The sequence below is a fragment of the Columba livia genome, chromosome 2 (genome assembly GCF_036013475.1).
Source record: "Columba livia isolate bColLiv1 breed racing homer chromosome 2, bColLiv1.pat.W.v2, whole genome shotgun sequence".
Lineage (NCBI taxonomy): Eukaryota > Metazoa > Chordata > Aves > Columbiformes > Columbidae > Columba > Columba livia.
The window spans coordinates 37043047-37062729 of record NC_088603.1 but is presented as its reverse complement, the minus strand read 5'-3'; the positions used below and the strand labels follow the sequence as shown (position 1 = coordinate 37062729).

The 19683-nt window shown below is 39.3% G+C and overlaps 1 protein-coding gene across 7 annotated transcripts in view; it reads right to left on the bottom strand.

The window, feature by feature from the left end:
• Window positions 1-19683, bottom strand: part of CREB5 (cAMP responsive element binding protein 5) — a 255774-nt gene that overhangs the window by 160037 nt on the left and 76054 nt on the right. For all 7 annotated transcript variants that reach the window (XM_065051412.1, XM_065051415.1, XM_065051414.1 and 4 more), the window contains exon 5: window positions 10346-10518. In XM_065051412.1, coding sequence (XP_064907484.1) covers window positions 10346-10518 — 173 coding nt within the window. The remainder of the gene's footprint in view (window positions 1-10345; window positions 10519-19683) is intronic.

The following is a 19683-nucleotide window of genomic DNA, read 5'->3' as shown; positions in this document are numbered from 1 at the left end:
CACAATTTTTTTATTGGAACAATAGAACTATATAGAGGCCAGGGGAAAATTTGGAAGCAAGTATGGATTTTCTCCCCTGTTGTGGAGCCCAGAATCCATATATTTCTCCACATCCATTTAGTATGGCATAAAGGGAACTCACTAGTTGCTTTCTTCCAGCTTTCTTTGCTACTTCACAGTAGAAATATTATTCTGCTTCCTATTTTATTTCCCCACAGATAAGAAACAATTTAAGGACACTCTAAATCTGTTTCCAATGCAGGCCTGAAAGGGACTGCAGAGAAAGAAGAAATTAAAATAGGCTAAAAAAGAAATTAATTGTAAGGAGAGAAAGTTTTCCACACAGCTCTTCCATTTGGTGTACATATTAACCAGCTTTGATTTTATAATACATTGACCATGTATCTTCAGTATGGGCTTAGTGTAACTTCAAAACAAATGAAAACACTCAAAACAGGCACAAATTGAAAGAAAAATAGGAAATTAGTGCAAATTTGGCCTCTTTTGTTTACCAGTTCCAGTTCATTTCTTCAAATGTAGCAGTATTTCAGCCAGGATAACCCATCTATTAACAGTTGCCTGTTGAGTTTGACAGACCTTCTTGTTTGATGGAATATCTAAAATCTATTGCTGCCTTTTGCATACTTTCATGTCTTGCCCCAAAAAGTTACATCAACAACTCACAGCAATAATGCATTCATGAAGTCCAGCACGTCCAAAGAGAGATTCCTTCGGCACATTAAGTCAGCAGTTCACCTCTCCAGAGGCAGTTTCCAGTAACAGTACAAAAATACTTGCCAAGCAAATACTTGCCAAAGCAATACTTGCTTTACCCATGAGTATGTCAGGGAAGCTTCCTGCACGCAACTCTGCCCAGATGCTCCAGGAGAGCATTACCTTTCAGCTCTGTGCATCTCTTGAGAAGCTTCCTATGCCATAGATGGGACAAGCCTACTGCATGTTATAGGCCAGGGACATGCAGTGTGATAAGCCAGTTGTCAGGAGAAGGAAGGCTATATGTACAGCTATAGCCTTCCTTTTCTTATAAGCTAGCATTTGCTTCCTAGTTGCACCCCTTTAAGATCAGAGGCTGCCCAGACAGCACCTTTCACCTGAAGTTCATGGCCATGGTCACTCTCTCGACACCAGAAGCAGCAGCCTATCCAAGATATGACAAGCAACATCCACTATTAAAGGACTAATACAAAGGGGAAAGTTTGATGATATGTTGTATAAATGCCCAGCTACAGGTGTGAAAATGGATGCTCAAAGCAGTTTGATGTTCATGCCCCAGTCAGCTGAGATTTAAACAACCTGGAAACCCAATACATTACTCTTTAAGACACTTTTCATTATGTTCTCTTTTTGTGTCCTTTTTAAGTCATCTTACTTTCAAAGATGGGATCATCCTGGCTTTGATTGGGAAATCACAGACAATTCTCTGAAGGGAGAAAAGAAGATGAAGAAGTTGAGAAGAAACTTCTTCATGGTGAGGGTGACAGAACACTTGAACGAGCTGCCCAGGGAGGTTGTGGAGTCTCCTCATCTGGAGACATTCAAAACCCACCTGGACACAATGCTGTGCAACCTCATCTAGGTGTTCCTGCTCTGGCAGGGGAATTGGACTAGATGATCTTTCGAGGTCCCTTCCAATCCCTAACATTCTGTGATTCTGTGTGAAAAAGATATATTTAAAGACATCAAGGCACTAAACAAAAATGCTTAATGCCAGGAACACAGACAAGAAGAATAGAATGCTAAACAAACACTGAACAGTCTTCACAGAAAATTGTGATTTCCTCAACATATACAGTATCAAAAATGTCAGGTTGTACTTGAACCCATGCTAGGGATCTTTGGGGACTATTAGATGTACATAACACTCTCAAAAACACCATGAACTGAACAAATGATTCAGAACAACTGCTCTGCTAGGAAGACAGGATTAACATATCTGACTTCTAACCATGTCTAGAAAGTTTTAAGTTGTTTGAAGATAACATACAAAGGCCAAAAGCTACTATTTTCGTTGAAGAAATCCTGGGATTGGAAGCACCGGAGGAATTTCTGTCTAGGACTACTTGATGCTAACCATGCCATTTTTTTAAATCTCACAAAACAAAAGAGCAAGAGATGAAGGGGACAGGAAAGTATTAAGACACAAGCAAGAAATGGTAGAAAATGAACAACAGGCACCGCTTTTTTCTTATGTCAAATGTTTGATACGTACACACACTGTATTTGTAGAGTTAAAAAGAAGTAAGAATGTTACTTTGAGCCCTTGCATTTACAGCACTGGTCAGCCTGGATGCGCTGGTTAAAGAACTAGATAAAAGTAATATAATGTAAATCAGAATTCCCCAGGACATACAAACAGTTCTCTAAAGACTGTCAAATAAGCTAGGGGTTTGGATTTCACTCATTTGGAGAATTGTCCACTGAAAACATTTTATTACCTCACCAAGTTTTTATGGCCCCTGTCAGAACAGCTGTGATTCACTTCACTTGCAGCAGAGGAAGCTGGTAATAGCTCAAAGATTGCCCCCTTCATTTCATAAACCAATTAGGACCTGGATCCTACAACTGAAGTAACACAACCCCTTCTTTTACTGGCAAAATTCCACTTCATTTATGTGAGCTCAGAATGAAGGTCTCTGTTGGCAGAATACAGATGCTCATAGCAGCAAATGTTTCTAAAACACACTCTCTAATTTGTTCCTTCTTCCAAGAAACATTCTTCCTCCACTCCTCAAAATAAACTCAATATACCTTCAGGTTCTGTCTAGTCACCAGATCCTTGCAATTTGTTACTAAACATTGTTAAGAGAATTTAAAATTATTATTTACCGTGTGGAATTTTGGTAGAAGATCTCCAAAATGACAGATTTGTTTATTTTTTCACTCTAAATCAAGCATAATTTCATTTGTTTAAAAGAAATCATTTTAGGGATGCTGTCAGATTTATCTGTGCTTTTGATTGAAATTACATTGGGATTTTGTTTGGTTTGGGGTTTTTTGTTTGTGTGGTTTGGGTTTTTTTAAATGAGTATTTGGCCTGTCCATAAGCATAAACAAAACCATATAGATGCCTTACATGGAACCATAATGTACCACTGATTTCTAAAACTCAACACATCAATTAATAGGGAGGCCTACTTTTACAGGTGGCAAAATACAATCCACACAATTTATGCATAGTCTGTGTCTTCTCCTAGGCTTTTTTCTCTGAGCTACTGTCATTGGTTTTCAGCCAGGTACCAGCTTAAAGAAAAAAAAAATAATAATAACTTGTAGTAGTTTACTAACTTATAGTACATTTTTACATCCCTTCGAAAGGGTTCAAAAAATACACTGGCAAGACAAACCATGTAAAATCAAGTGGTTTCTTTTCACCACGTCAATGCCAATTGCCTTATCGAAATAGATACAAACATGATTTCTTAGTAAGCAACTTAATTTTTATTGAAGTTCTTTGCACATGAAGTTCTTCACTTTTTACTTGTTACAGCCATTGTGCCACCCTCAGCAAATATTTAAGCCCTTCTCTGATAGTGTAAGGCAGCATCCCTAAGCTTGCTTTTTCCCTGGAACCTGCAAATTACTCTCTTAAATAAAAAGAAAAAAAACAAAATTTTAAAAAGCCTTACACCAAACAAAGTCTATATTGTTTGAGTTAGTGTTTTACTGCGGCTTAGTTACCTGTCAAACAGGCTGACACTTGGATAAAACACATACTGGAATCATGCATCAGGGCGTGTTAAGTGCAAACCTGTGATGAAGAGCAGAGCTACGTGATTCAGCTGTGCAGAGCTCTAATGATCATTTCTGGTCTAGGAAAACCTGATCTGTTGAATCAAACCCACTGCAACTCTGAGTTTCTCTTCCATCCAAAAATGATTTTACATCTGTTTTAGTTCAGAGAGTCATATAAATCAGAAGCTCTGATGATAAATTTTGATGACACCTTTAAAGAAGATTTATACATTGTGTATCATATATAAACGAGAGGCATACAAGAGATACCAACCAATAAAATTAAGCAATCAATGCTGTATTCTTCAGGTTCTGTATATCATACTTAAATTCTATTTATGACTTACTCTGATGTGAGAGCCAACCTACGGCTATGAAAGCTCACTGTTTCTGTTCGGATATGGTTATGGGTGCAGTACGCTACTCTGACCTTGCTTTCCTACAGTTCTTGGGTGGGATGAGCTTCCCAGAATGGAAACATCATGATCCTTTTCTTAGAAACCACTTATCTAAGAATTGGCTTGAGTATGGTTTTGCTACCTATCTGAAACAACCATCAGGAGAGGGAAAGGGCTGATTTCTCTTCATAACAAAAGACAACAATCTTAAGCAAAGTCAGAGTCCAGCAAGTTACACAATATCCCTGATGCTTTTTTTTTTTGTGTGTTGTTGCAGTGAACAAACAACATTTTCAATAAGCTTGGGACTTTTGTCAAGAAAAAAGTATGAGGCATAAGATACTGCATCCATTAATAAATTAAACCAACATGTATAACAAGCACATAACTTTCAGGATTAACCGTTGACTTTAAGTCAGATAAGAAACAGAGTAAACCATCTCCATTCCTGGTTGACAGGCTATTCATTACCTGGCTAATGATCTTCCTTTCAGTCCCCTGAAAGTCATCTTGATATATGTCAGTACTTTCCAACCCTTTCCTAGACCTTATAGCAAGACAGAGTTTTTGAGAAGGCACAGGAGTCTGTGGCTGGGGATAGAAACGAGATGTTGTGAACAATTACCCCTTTGTGCTGTGTCTGACACACAGACTGGTGCAATTTGTTCTTTTTCTTGCTGACTCAGCTGTGTCAGGAGAGATTGAGTCAGCAGCTACTGAACATGTCATTGCAAACAACAACAGGGGAGGCTGGGGAGCAGACACAGCTTCCAAACATCACTTGCAGTTTGGTCTGCAGGACAACGTGTGGACCTGGGCAGTGGGTAGCTAAAAGGGATGAAATGGCTTGAAAGGATGCATCTGTCAGATTCTGTTTTCTCCCACATCACCCTGTCTACTAGCCATGAGCTATGAGACAGCTCATTTCTGTGAATGGCTCACTTGTAATAATTTCCTAAGTAATTCACCTGTGTTTCCCAGAGATTTGTGGCTTCTGTGCACATGTGGCTTGATGGGATTCCATGTTAAGGTTGGCTGAGGTCAGTGTAGTAGAAGGGACTACAGAAAACGTCTTGGGATAAATAGAAGAAGCAGGAGAATTAAACAGGGAATAAAGGTCAATTTTGAGTACAAAGACAGAAAAAAAAAGTGGACAGAACAACACTGTCAGATGCTCTTTCTTCCCACCTCTCCCTTTTCCTCCTCTTCCAGTGATCTAACTGATGTTCTTACATCCTGCACAACCAAGGCTACGGAATGGACCTCATCAAATAACCAAGAGATCATTTGATCCTTCATCTCTCACTGCACATTTCTTCTTATCTCACAATATGTCGTGGTGCTTCAGTTCAAATGTGTGAGCTGGAACAGAGGCTTTTATCCCAGATTTTCTGGAAAGGGAACTGGTCTTTGAATTTCATAAAAGCACATCATTCCATGGCCTCTTTGATGCCACACGCTCCTCCATCTTACTAGGGGATTAAAGAGATACTTTCTCTGGTACGTACAAAGACCCTTCTAAGTTACTAGCCTATTTTGAGTGCCTTCCAGAGCTACCTGCATTATAGAAGAATTTCTACCCAAGAACATCTTTTACAGGAGTCTTTTCTGTTTCCTCAAGCTATAAAGGATGATAGCAGGATACTCTGAGAACTCAACCCACAATTGCAGTCTCAGGTAGCTTGCTGCTATGGTAAAATTCCTGTGCTTGGCAGGGAGGAGCCCTGTCCTTCTGCCACCTCAGGTCCTTCAGCTTAAGACTACAACTGAGAAGTTTCTTTCATTTTCCAAATCCCCAAGGCCAGTCACAATGAGTCTGTTCTTCACTGTGTCACCGAATCTCTATTAATCCCATTACATGTCATTTTCATGACCCCTCCATTTTCCATTACCCTCTCTTTGGAAGCCATTCAACCCCAGGAAAAGTTGATAAACTAGAAACAGAGAGTGAGTTGTGTGGAATCACAAGAGGAAAGAGAAAGGAACAAGAAGAAAATGCATAAGGTGTTAAAATGAATGCTGCATGTGTGGACTGAAAGGCTGTCCTCCCACTGGTACCATGATTCTTCGGTACATAAAGTCATCAGAGGCGTCTTCCAAATCCCTCTTGTTGCTTTCTCTTACCTGCTTGCATTTCATCAAATGTGGTTGCAATTTTGCCCTTTTGATGCTGTGCCAGAAGTCCATCTTATCTTGATTAAAATGCTCTACAACACTTTGAAAACAGATTATCTATATCACATGGTTAATGCTCTATGTCCAGTTTGGTGAGTTCACTGAATCTGAATTCACGTCTCTCTCTCCATCTCATACAGTGTTAACAGCTTGCTGGATCTGTGACAACCCTGGGTCCTCCTGTGTTCCCTTTCAGCTACAGAGCTGAACTAGTGATCTTCAAGCTGGAGTAATTACTAGTTGTGTCTGCTATTAGCTTGAAAAACAGCAGCATGTTACTTTCTCCAGTAACGCTGACCCATTAGGCTGCAAACACCTTTCCTGGCCTGAAGACAACACTATAAGACATGCCCAGATAAAACAACCAGTGTTCTGTGTTGTCACCAATTTGTCTGATAGTTTTCACATACATTGCTGAATACTCAGTCTCTGAAATAATGGACTTATTTAAAAAAAAAAAGGGACAAACACTGCTATTGTACAGCCTAGTTCAGAGTCCCGTATCTTGAGCTGATTCAGCTTATCTGCCTTTCTATGCCTTTGACAAATGTATGTCTTCTATCATTTTTTTCTCCCCTTCCTCCATACGCCTTACGGCTTTTCCTCCATGTATCTTATCTCCAAACGGTGTGCTATTAATCAGTCAAAGACACCCTTCACTGCTAAGTGTTCCTCAACTGATTTTTCATCAGCACAAGTAGTTACTAGTTACAGCATTCCTCTCACATGCTACAGGCTCGCAGGGGAAAGGAGGAAGGATGGCAAGGAGGTTAGAGACTGCCTCGCCACATAAATACCATCTGGGACCTTTACACCAACCTGCCCATTTGCTGTAATGATTTTGTTGCTGTTTGTTCGCAAGCAGGTACATGGTGAGAGGAAAGTGGGACTGCACCCCGTCTCATTTTTTAAGCTATTAACCTTCATGCTCTTCCCTTTTCTTGATTAATCTGGCTGGATGCCTGTTCAGTAGTTGCTGAAGCTTAATACCTGAAACAATGTGCGTATATACACTGTGCCAGTAAGGCTTGCCCAACAACGCTCATTCTGTCATGTTTTCCCATGCCTTGTGTTAATAACGTGTTTTATATTTAAGCCCCCAGAGCCAGAGGAGGGGATAGGAAAAAAGAGAGCATCAGAGAGGGAGGGAAGGGATGGAGGGAAAGGGAAGTAAAAGAGAAGAAAGTAGGGAAAAATTACATCCCTCGGGTACGATAGCTGCTGTGAATTCACCCCCCACTCCCCACCATGAAACAAGCTGTGTGAGGGCACAGGTGGGTCCCATTCTCTGTTACTGGAGCACAGCCTGTGAGCAGGGTCTAAATGAAGACTTTCATTGCTGTTCCCTGTTTTCATTGGAGTAAGGCCATCACAAACATTTGCAGGTGGCTTGGCCATAGCCTGACACTAAAATATTTGTGGTTGTGATAAAAATCAGAATATTGCTACAAGATGGTTCTATATAACCTTTAGGACTTGATTCTGCTCTTAGAGAACTAGCTCAATAGGGTTTTAGCCAGTTGCTCTCTGCTGGTTTTATTGCTCATTAAAAGGCATATTCCCTGGCACAGCTCTCCATAGTAAGGACTCATCTACCCTTTGGGGCAGCTTCAGATGTTTTTAAAAAAAGGGGGAACCCAACTCAAAACCACTTATTTGAGCTCCTCAGAACGTGGACTTGTTAAAAAGCTGAATCATCTCAACTTTATAAGGCCAAACCAAAATGACCAAACTTCGCAGAACTCAAACATTTTCTGAATCCATCTGGATTTTTCTTCAGTTGCCTAATACCAAAACTATTGTCCAGTCTGTATTCCTTGTGAATGAGTCTTGGATATAATTCTTAGCACTTTTAGAAGGATAAGATGAAGATAAATGGAAATGACAAGATATGTTCTTTGAATAAATAAAACAGACACCATAGGGAAAAGACTGAAGGAAGAGAAGACAAACAAGAAGGCTCAACACTTTGGCAAGTAGACGAAGTCCAAAATGCAGCAATTATCTCCTAGGACACACCATGAACAAAAAACAAAACCTCCTAGGAAGAGGAAAGAATGGGGAACAGAATATGCTGGAGGTGACACCATAAGTCTCATTCACACACCAGCTCACACAGAGACTAAAAGCTGACAATTGCCTCCCAATAGAACAGTTTTAGACTCGGACTCAGGAAACATTTTTGCGATTCAGTCAGGGGAGAATTAGGATATGTCATGACAAAGTTTCCCAAACGAGATGCTCACCACTGACTAGGAAATAGGCCTTTTTATCCTCAGCCCCTTCAACTCTGGAGATTCTAATCACTGTGGCCCTGAACCAACACAAACCTAAAACCTGACTGACAGGGTCTTGCAAAACGACATGCAGGTTTTTTTCTCATTATATAGACCCAATTTTTTGGGAGCCAAGTACAGTGCCATATAAAACACTTCACCAGTGAGTATTAAAATTGTTTGTTAGGATTTTTTGTTTGTTTTTAATTAGGATCACAATAACCACTCTACCTATTAAGTCACAATTTGAACAGGACCTCAATCATTCTTAACCCAAATAATGGCATTAACTATTTTCCTTCCTAAAACTGAAAAATAAACTGTTTCTTCCTCCCTCCTGCTCTCCCAGCCCCATCTTTGAATAGAATGGGACATATAAAAGACAACTTTCTTGGATTCACAAGCAAATGGTATTGCACATGAAATCTCAGTGACCACCGTGTTTGTCAATACGTAACATATACAAAGGCACCTCTATAAAATATGTTTTACCTTACCCATACTATCAGATTTCTATATTAAGAACCAAATCCTGCAATAGTAGTAAAAAGGAAAGTAGAGAAGCTTTGTCAGGAGCACAGAACAGGGGCAGTGGATGGAATCTATGTCCTGTGTGTGGCTGGGTAACTCTTACAGGCGGGTCAGTGCCATGGGCCATCCCTGCCACCATGGCACCTGGGACGCCCCAGCCAGCAGGAGTATGGAAAGAAAACTCAAAAACAACTGGATTTTCAGTTTTCAATACCAGGATTTCACTTTTAGGTTTTACTCTGACAAGACTGCAAGTTGCTTATTAATTATTTAGACAATGACTGGGGACAGAGACTGCTTTTGCATTTATCATATAATGGATATGACCAAATTACAAATGACAGATAACAAATGTAGACTGCTGCTTCATTCTCAGTCCACTGATTTATCTTTTTATCAGTATGTTTTCATGCATAGAACCCCCCAAATTGTCAGAGTTGTGTGACTAAAAAAAATGTATCCTCAAACCATCTGGGCACTTTCTGTATAATTAAAAACAGGATATTGTGACTTACAAGGACCTCACATTTGCTGAAAGTAACTGAGTGTACAAGACACGTGTGTTTTTGTACATGCAGTTCTCCAAACATGAGCACAGAATTGGCATTCAAGCCAATACAATAAGCGTCCGTATTCTCAATCTATGGGAATAAATATCGATCCATCATCACAAATTGAGCAACTACTCAGAGATGTGGCTGTGCCAAGCTCCATTTATCTTGATGGTCTTTCTATTTTGTCTTTTAGCATTCCTCAATTAAACAGAGTACGAAGGAAACAGCCTAATTCCACTGAGCACCCAAAATTCCTGTTGAAGGAAGTGAAAGGATCAGCTTCAGAAATACTCTTTCTTCCCAGTGCAGTTATAGAAACAATGTGAACTTTGAGTGTAAGCAGATAAAACAAAAAAACTGGAAGAAGCAAGCAGGACTTCCCTGAAAGTACAGCACTTTGCCTCTTTTGAACTGAAGTGCCAGATCTGGATAAATGTATTATCCTGGCCATCTTCCCACAGACTGCAACACATGTTGCGGTGGTCATTGCTGCATGATGGCAGGATCAAGTGTGAGCTCCATAACCTCAAGAACCACAAGGACAACATCTGGTCCCGCATACAGCCGAACCTTAAGAACCATGAGGACAACATCTGGTCCTACACGCAGCTGCTGGAGCCAGAAAACTGGAGAAATGAGAAAACGGAAATGGATTTACCCAATCTGTCGATTTGTGGAAGGTGCTTGCGTGATGACCGAACTGGACTGTGGAGACGGCATGGCTTGTTGAATCACAACGCTGGTGTCATGGTTTGGCATCCTTGTATTTGTCAGCTGGTGAGATCCAGGTCCTGCCATTGCTCCTCCAACTGTGTTATGCATGGATATATTCTGTGAAAATAAGGGAAATGTGGGATGGTGGAGAAAAATGAAGAAGACATAAATGTCTTATATTGGTTTTCTGTTCTACAGGAATACAATTAGAAATCTGAAACTATCAACAATAAGAAAATTTACCGGCTTGGTAAATCCCAAGTCCATAGATCTTGTTGTAACCAACAACAATAAATAAATGAAAAATAACTATTTACTTTTACAGGGCAATGTAAATGGAAAAATAGCCACAACTTGACTAATCACTCTTCTGTAATTCTGACTCAGGATTTACAATGGTTATACTTAAACACATATTCTCCTAACTGAACATGATGTGTATTTTGTTTGGAAATGACCTATGTGGTGAATGCATGGCACCTTGACTTACTGCATGGCTTGTTTATTGTGTACTAGGTCTGCTTAGACTGACAAGCAAATCAAGTTTTATAGTCCCAAAGTAACAAACAGCACATGGTCTGTCACAAAACAGCCTTTTCTATTAGCCTCCATATATTTTGTAGAGCAATAATATCCCAGAGGCTTAGAATAATAGCAATGTATTTGCACATATACAACCTCAGCTTCAGGTAAGGTGGAGCACTTAAAAAGTTCTTAAAAAAAAAACAAACCAGTAGTTCACAGATAACTCGTATCCACAGAGTAAGAAAGCCACAAGTGAACAGGGTACTGAGGAAGGAAGCTTGGAATAAAACTTCTCTCCTATTATCCCTACACACACAATAGACATTGCTGCTAAACCGCAGGGTTTGATTTGGCTCACATTCAAAAACAAACAAAACTCTCAAGCCAGAGATAACCCACAGTGTATACATATGAAAAATATGGTAACCTTGAGAGCATTATTTTTCCTATCAGGCAGCAACATGTGGATTGTTAGCAGTAAGAGGAAAACACTTTCCCTCGTTACTTCATGGTAGGCTGAGGAAAAGGGAGAAAAAAACTACCTTTACACATACACTGTGACACCAAGACTCATGCAAAGCATCTTCTTGACCACTGCAATACTTGGGATTTAAAGCTGAATTTCATTCAGAATTCCAATTTCTCAGCCAATTTGTCTAGGAAACACATAAAACAATGCAAGACAATGATAGATATAGCTGGTGAGAAAGGGAACTCAGAGCTCTGCTGAAATGCGGAAGATGAGAGAGGCTGACAACATCTTGAATCCCAGAATTATTAATAAAAGAAAGATTGTGTTCTGAATCAAAATGAGAATTAACTATTTAGATGTCATTCCTCATGGAAAAGGAACCAACAATTAGGAACCAACATTAAAGGCCTCAGCTGTCATTCCCCCTATCTCCCTATTCTTATATATTTCAGGTGATTTCCCAGGCTGCTGTGGGCATAAGGATCTCTCTGATTTTTGCTTTTTGGTTTGTTGCTTTGTTTGTTTGTTTGTTTTTATTATAGGAGTTGTTCCAGTCTTCATAAACATATAAAGAGGCAGAGATTCTTCCTGCAGACACATGGTTGGACAACTCACCGACTCTGAAGAAGATCCAGCTCTGAGTTCCTGTTGCACTAAATAATTTACACAGTATGAATCAGATCAAGCAGCAGAACAGCCAATATTCACTTAGTATCATGGACTGCAAGAGGAAGCCAGATCAAGGAATTGAATGGTAATTTTTCATAGTCCAGTAGTATGTCATGATCATCAAGCAAAAAGAGATAATAATCATAGATATATGGAATATTTTCCAAAAGAAGTTCTCCCTCACCTACCACATTCCTATAAAAAGTTCACTTATTGTATGGATTAGCATTCTCTGATGAAAACCTGCTCTGCTAAAAACAAAACAAACCAAAAATATATATATACATATATATAGCCAAATCTAGTTCAGGATTCTAAACCACAATGAATTTTTTAAATATTATCAGATTTTGCAGAAGAAGGTCACATATTCTGTTGATCTGCAAGAAAGTCTTTCAGAACTATCACTTCCTAAAACTTCCTCTTTACATTGAATGCACGTGTTTCAATTACAACCTCTCAATACGTGATGCTGACTTCTTTCAAAATCCACCCTCATTTAATTTCTCCTTTACACTGCCTCCACAGTTTCTGAATCCTTCCAAATATTTCTGGTTTGCCTCTTTGCTTTCAGTTCTATGTTTATGAGAGAAAACATTAAATTACAAGAGAGGTATACAGATTTCCAAGAGCTACAGAACACTGATCTGCTACATGGGATGATCTTCAAAGGAAACGTGGATAATGTCATGAGTCCATGAGGCCTGAGAAGGGACAGAATGTAAATTCGTCGTGAGATTTAGACAAGTGGTACCCCAGAGCACTTGCCCACATTTTGACTGGATTTTGTTGTAACACAGCAGGGCAGAATTTAAGATTCAATATCAGATTCCTCTGCTTCTAGATTTAGTATTGCCATTTCCTTCTCTTTCATTTCTGCTCTGGTGGGGGGATTGGACTAAATGATCTTTCAAGGTCCCTTCCAATCCCTAACATTCTGTGATTGATTCTCCTATAATTCAAGACCTCCCTATGGTACAAATGGTATGAGTTACGATGGGTATGAAAAATTTTGTTTGTACATAAGACATAATAATTGCTAGCTTACATTCATAAAATTGTAATGCTGTTACGAAATTTTAACCCTTTCCAGTAAACTGTATCTTTCCAGAAAGCAGGCTGAATATGTGATGCGTGGAAAGCAAAACCAGAATTAAAACCTGTCAATGCATCCAGATGTCCATTCTCCTCAGTAATGCAAGAGCTGTTGTTGAGCAGGAACTATAGCTTTATACTACACTGCCAAGAGAAAGCCTAAGATTTCCCAAGAAAATGTCAAACTCAGCATGACTCTCACATTCATAAGAAAAGGATTTGGCAATCTCAGGATAATTTACATCAGTGAGATGCTTGTGAATTTACAGAGAAGTTCAAGCAAGTTCATACTTAAATGACAATGCCTATGCTTTGAAAGATGGCAGGAAAATATATCTGACACTAAGCCTATCTGATCTAGTCATATGCATCATGACATACAGAATTACTCTATAACACCAGCAAATCAAGACTAGACTCATTGCATGTGTGATGCAGACAGTCTTCATAATTCCCAAAATGGCCTTGCTGTGTTGAGCTCTGCCCCTGATTCTGAATGGAACTGGGCAGGATATTAATGAGCTCCTTCAGAATCAACTTTGGGCCTTTATGGAAACAGGACAAATTCAGCAACATTGGCAGAAAGCAGGACCTCCGCTTCATAGTTGAATGGTTACTTGGCCAGGCTGCTTCCAGCTCTGCTTCTAAGGAATTCTGCTTGCTCTCTCACCAGGGATCCATGAAGAACATCTCATTTTGACTCTTCTTTCCATTCCTCTTCAGCTCTTAAGCCAATGGTTAAGATTAATTGCTATGTGTGCTGGGACCTCCTAGCACAGCATCTCAGGAAAGGAGTTGACAGGAGACATGACAGGGACAGAGCTCTCCCTCTGCTTCTAACACTCCCCAAACCTGTCCATACTCGGAGAGAGTATGACACACACACAGAGTTTTCTGAGAGATCTTCATAACTGTCCTTCAGCATTAGAAGAGGGCATATAATCTTATTATTCATTTTAGTAAACTGAGCCAAAATGCTTACACGGGGAACAGGACACGCACATGCCAGGAGTTTTAGAGACATGAAATACATCCCCTGTCCTTAAGATTAATTTAATCGATCTTAATTAAGATCCAATAAATTAAGAGAAATTTATTTCCTCTGGGACTAAGTTTCATCTTCACCAAAGTTCCCAGTCGTTCCCACTGAAGCAAAAAACACTGAAGAACTTTTATAGAAATGCTCCCCTCACCCCTGTGTTCATACTGCACTCTGCAGCAGTATTTAACATTCAAATAAATAAAAGAAAAAACAAGCCATATCCACAAACTGCTTTTAAATCAACGTGCTCGTTCTCAACCTTTCCAGCTGCAAGAGGAAAGGGAATAGATCATCATCAGCTTGACTTCTCCCCAGTTACACTGTATTCCCCTTTTTAGCTTCAGACTTTCAAGAAAACATTTGAGCATTTTTCTCCCACATGCAACCATTTAATTTCAGATAGGCAACACGCTTCTTTTTTTTCTAAAAGCTAAAAACTTCTTGAAGTCATGCTTCCATATTCTGGTGGAGAGGATTACACATCACTCCACAAGAACACACACCCTGTTGGCAAGCACAGCAGAGCAGTGACGGCTCTGCAGACACGGGCGAAATACACCCCATGGCTCCAGGCAGTCACCATTTCCACTAAACCATGGTTCTTCCAAAGAAACACCCATCCATGTCACACGGCACCACCTGTATCACACATCCCCACCTACTGAAGGCAAAGCATGAAGAAGGTGGACCCGTCCTTTACAATCCATTATTATATTCTGAGTTTCAGACCAAATTTGTTTGTGGTTTTAAGCTATCAGAGCTAGTTTCTGAACCAAAGCCAGCTTATATTTTCCTACTACCCTTTTTGAGCTGTGAGGTTAAATGAAAACTGCAAATCTAAGTTTTATATAAACTGAAGATTCATTCAGGACTGTTCTGAGTGAGTTTTTAGATCAACAGAGCTGTCACCTATAACCAATTGTAGGTAAATATATTTTGCAGAGTATTATATAAATTCTAAAGTCAGAAGGTAGTTGACATGAAAAGAGGAGATAAAAATCCAATCCATCCAAACATCCCATTTTCTGAAAAAAATCATTTACCTGTGTTTTCACAAGCAGCAGCTTTAAATATTTTCCAAATACCTCAAGAGAAAAAGCATCAACTTAAAAAATAAATAGAAATCAAATACACAGCAATATTTTAGAATTTCTACAGCCTGGCCTCTTGATTAATTTCAGCTAGGAGAAATTGAATTAGTTTTAACAAGGATAAATATTCTAATTTGTCCCACTTTAAGGCATTTTACAGTTTATGGGGAAAGAAAACAGGTATTTTTAACCTAGTCTTCTAGAAGGCTCTACAAACACACAGTGCTCAGGGCAACCAAAGTACACATTTAAATGGCAGCTACCTTTGCACTTTTTAAGATGTGTACCATAGCATCTTGCCTCATTATGGAGATCATAACTCAACAATATGAATTAATATAACACACGCATGATTGGAAGCCACCAGTGACACACTCCTTCATTGCACGTGCTGCCCACACAAGCCAAAAAACCTCAAAACCACAACTTAAAAACTTGGAAGACACTGTTGTAATTAAAAATATAGACTAAATGTGGCAAATAATAAAGGCTTCAAAATTATTTTAATCATATACAATCTCCATCAAAATTACTAAGCCTCTCCCGACAAAAGAGTAAGATCATCTCAAATCCGAAGTTAGTAAACCCCCTGAGAAACAGCACCATCACATTTATTTTCTCATTATTCAGATCAATGTGTAACAAAAACACCCTCACACCTGCCCATCCCAACTCTTTCATCTCTTACTACTGTGCAGCATCTAAACTGCCGTAAGCACAGAACTAAGCTGCTGCCCACACAATGCCAGCAATATAGCAGAGGAACTAGGGAAGAAAACTGATAAAAAATGAATCAGAATACTAATGCAATTGAAGGATCACAGGCAAAAGTGTCTCTTACAAAGATTTAAATCAGAAAAAATAAAGGAAAAAGGAAAATTGGAAAGGAAAAGGGAATTAGGAATGGGAAAAGGAAAAGGAGATATAAGAAAGGAAAAGGAAAAGATAAAAGAGAACAGGAAAGAGGAAAGAGAAAGAGAAAACAGAAAAAAGAAAAAAGAAAGAAAAATTAAAAAATAAAAAAAGAAAAAAGAAAAAAGGAAAAAAGAAAAAAAGGAAAAAGGAAAAAGGAAAAAGGAAAAGGAAAAAAGAAAAAAAAAAAGAAAAAAAGAAAGGTAAATAAAAGGAGAAAAAGGAAAAAAGAAAAAAAAAGTCCATTATATAAGAGATGCGAGAGCATAAACTTGGTGGAGACTGAAATTAAATACTTTTCTTTTAAACTGTAACATCTGTATAGCTTGAACAAGAAGATGCACTAAGGCAAGAAAAAGAGCCCAAAAAAACTGCTGGAAAATGCTGTGTAGTAACATGAAGCACAGGCACAAAGCACTTAGAAGATCTTGTTGCAGACTGCTAAAATCCATTTAACTCCCTTACTTAGCGAGAGGTATGAAGTCACTGAACGAGGCTGACACATGAAAACATAGAACTGATGCCAAAAGATCTATGCCTCAAAACATTTCAGAAAGGCAAATGCTCACTTAACAGCTACCTGATAAAAATGGCACATAAAAACCTCAGCAGGCCTGATATATCCCAGAATGCAGAAGGACCCTTCCCAGCCTCCAGGTCCTGTCCAGCATCTCCCCCTGAAATGGACACATCCAGCTGTCCACACGATGCTGGAGACTCCAGGGCCAGGAGCAGTATGACTCTATCTGACTTCTTGAACCCCAGGCACCACCACCACTCAGTCAAATGTTATCAACCTGATCTCCTTAGGGGTAAAAATGTAAAGAAAAATGAAACTCCTTACTCAAAAAATGACAAGTAATGATAGGCAGATGGGAGAAGAAGGGAAACGTTGCTCTAAACAAAATCATAGAGCTTTGAATCTGTACTTATCAGTCTCGGCCACTGGTTTCCAATTTTTTGGATCACAGACCTCTGTCAACCCTCTGAATTTCTCACAGAGCACTCTATGCTCTTATCATAAATCATGTAATTAAGGCAAGATGGTTCCACAGACCAGCTGCAGATGACTTACCACAGCTTTGCGACCACCAGCAGTTCACAGACCAGAGTTTAACCACCACTCAAATACTGCTTCAGAGCACCGTGACTAGAATTTCTTCACAATAAAGATAATATTTCTAAAGGCATCTATGGATTTAAGTAGCCCAAGTCCTTTTTCAAAAATGTCTTCAGTCTTTTGGAGCCTTAGTGGACTATTACTGTTAATTAATAGATCAGATTTGTGTATTTGGGCTGGCAGGAGCTTTGCAAAATTTTATCCTAAATATCTATGCTGGAAAATGCAGGTTAACTTCCTTTTTGTTCTAAGTTATTATTCTTAAATGTAGACGTGTTGGCTGCTACTAAAGAGGTGCACACACAAAAAAACAAACCAAACATAAACAAACCCCTAAAACCAACCAACCAACCAACCAACAACAACAAAAAAACACCTCACCACTTTGCAAACTCTTTTTTTTCCTTTTTATCCTGCTTTTTATCTTGTTTTCTTTCAATAACTGTTATTATGTTATCAGAAAGACTTTCAGATACACTGCAAACAAAACCTCAAGTCTCTTAATCTCCAGCAAACTAGATGGTGCTGCTATGAAGCACAGCCCAAGACAGAGGACAGGCCTGTGAAGTGCTAAGCCAGGTATAAGCCATCTCAAGGTTGCAGCAGTCACCACCATGACTCAAAGTCCAAAGGGCCCATGTAAGCACTACTAATCCTCTTAAGGACATTGCCTGAAGGGTGACAGCCCTGCACAAAATCTCCACAACAGATCTTATGCTGGGGGCCACCCTCAGATGTGCCTTTCCACTTGGTCTCTGCCCCTTGGGTACCAGCAGCACATTCAGCTCCTCTGGTCTCTTCCTTGTACCTTCTGGAGTAAAGGCACATGAACTTCTTCCAGGAGCACATTAAGCCTCTCTGCCTGTCCTCCACTTTGGCTGCTGGTTTAACAAAATGCTCTGACTCCTCTGATATTCAGAACAAAATGCAGGAGGTTCAGAATTTTTGGTCTTTTATCTTAATTTTTGTGACATGATCTAATTACAGACATTCAGTGGTGCCCTCTAATTACCAGTAGAAATGAATACTGAAAGATGACCCTTGTCTTCCACAATTCCCTCCCCTCTTCCCCCACTACCCTCCTCGTGCCCTTTTCAGCACGTCTGTTCAGACTATACTTTTGACATAAGAAGCCTTCTTTACATACACAGTAAGTAACACATGGTGCATACCAGATGTACCCACGATAAACCATTTACTAGAGGAAAGGAAAAAAAGTGATATAAAGGAAATGCAATGAATATATTTTAAAGGAGAAGGAAATTTTGGAAGACTGGTCTCACCAGAGTTTGAAAGGAAATAGCTTCTCTATGGGAAAAGATGACATCAGAATGCATGCTTATGTCTTGAAGTTTCCTACAGATATCTCCCATTTTCCTCAGGCATGCTTGTTTCATACACAATTACTTGCCCAAGATAGCCATTTAAGCAACATAGCACAAAGAGCTGCTTCTGTTCAAATAAAAGTCAGTAACACTATGTGTGCACAGCCCAGCTCGGGTCACCCAGGGTGTTTTGCACTGCAAACACCACACTACATCCCACTAATTGGGAGGCTGCAAAACAGGGGAAACACAACTGGCTGCCCGGCTCTACCCAGTTCTGTCATACTTCATGCAAAAGCCATAAACTGACTATTTCATTTCTTCCAAGTTGCCTATTGTGACATTTATAAACAGGAACCTGGCAGCATGTCAATGGTGCAAACTGATTTCCTTTTCTAAATACAATTTTAAAAAGCAAATAAACAAGGTTATGCCTGCTAATGAAACATTATATGCCATGCTGGAGCTAGTTTTTCTCAAATGTATTCTCTAGAGCAGATGGAACACCAATAAACACAAAACAACAAACCCTTTTATAAAATGTATGTTTATAAGAAAGTACATTCTCCATAGAACTTTGTCTAAGGAAAAACTGGCTTACATCTATAATGTTATCTTGGGGACCCAATTATGGTCCCATTAGATTGCTGTAAACAAGGGAGCTTGCCATGAATTTCAAATGGAGAAGCGCTAGTAAGAAACTTGAAAAGGAAGAAAAGAGATTTGCCAGTATACTTACTAGGTGTAATTCCCAGAGGTCTCAGTGGAAATCAAGGCCTTATTGTGCTCAAATCTGTATAGACACATTGATGGACTACACTTGCCCAAAAGCCTTAGAGTCCAGAGACAAAGCAAGGAAAGAGGATGGAAGAAAGAAAGAAAGAAAGTGATTTGTGTAGCCAAAAATCAGGACTCAATGGAAGTGGTCTTTTTTCTAAGTCCAGTGTCTTATCTACTATTTTTTGCACTGTTTCTCTGCACCTGATACTTACATATGAATTCAGAAAATCAGGAATCTTTAAAAAAATTAA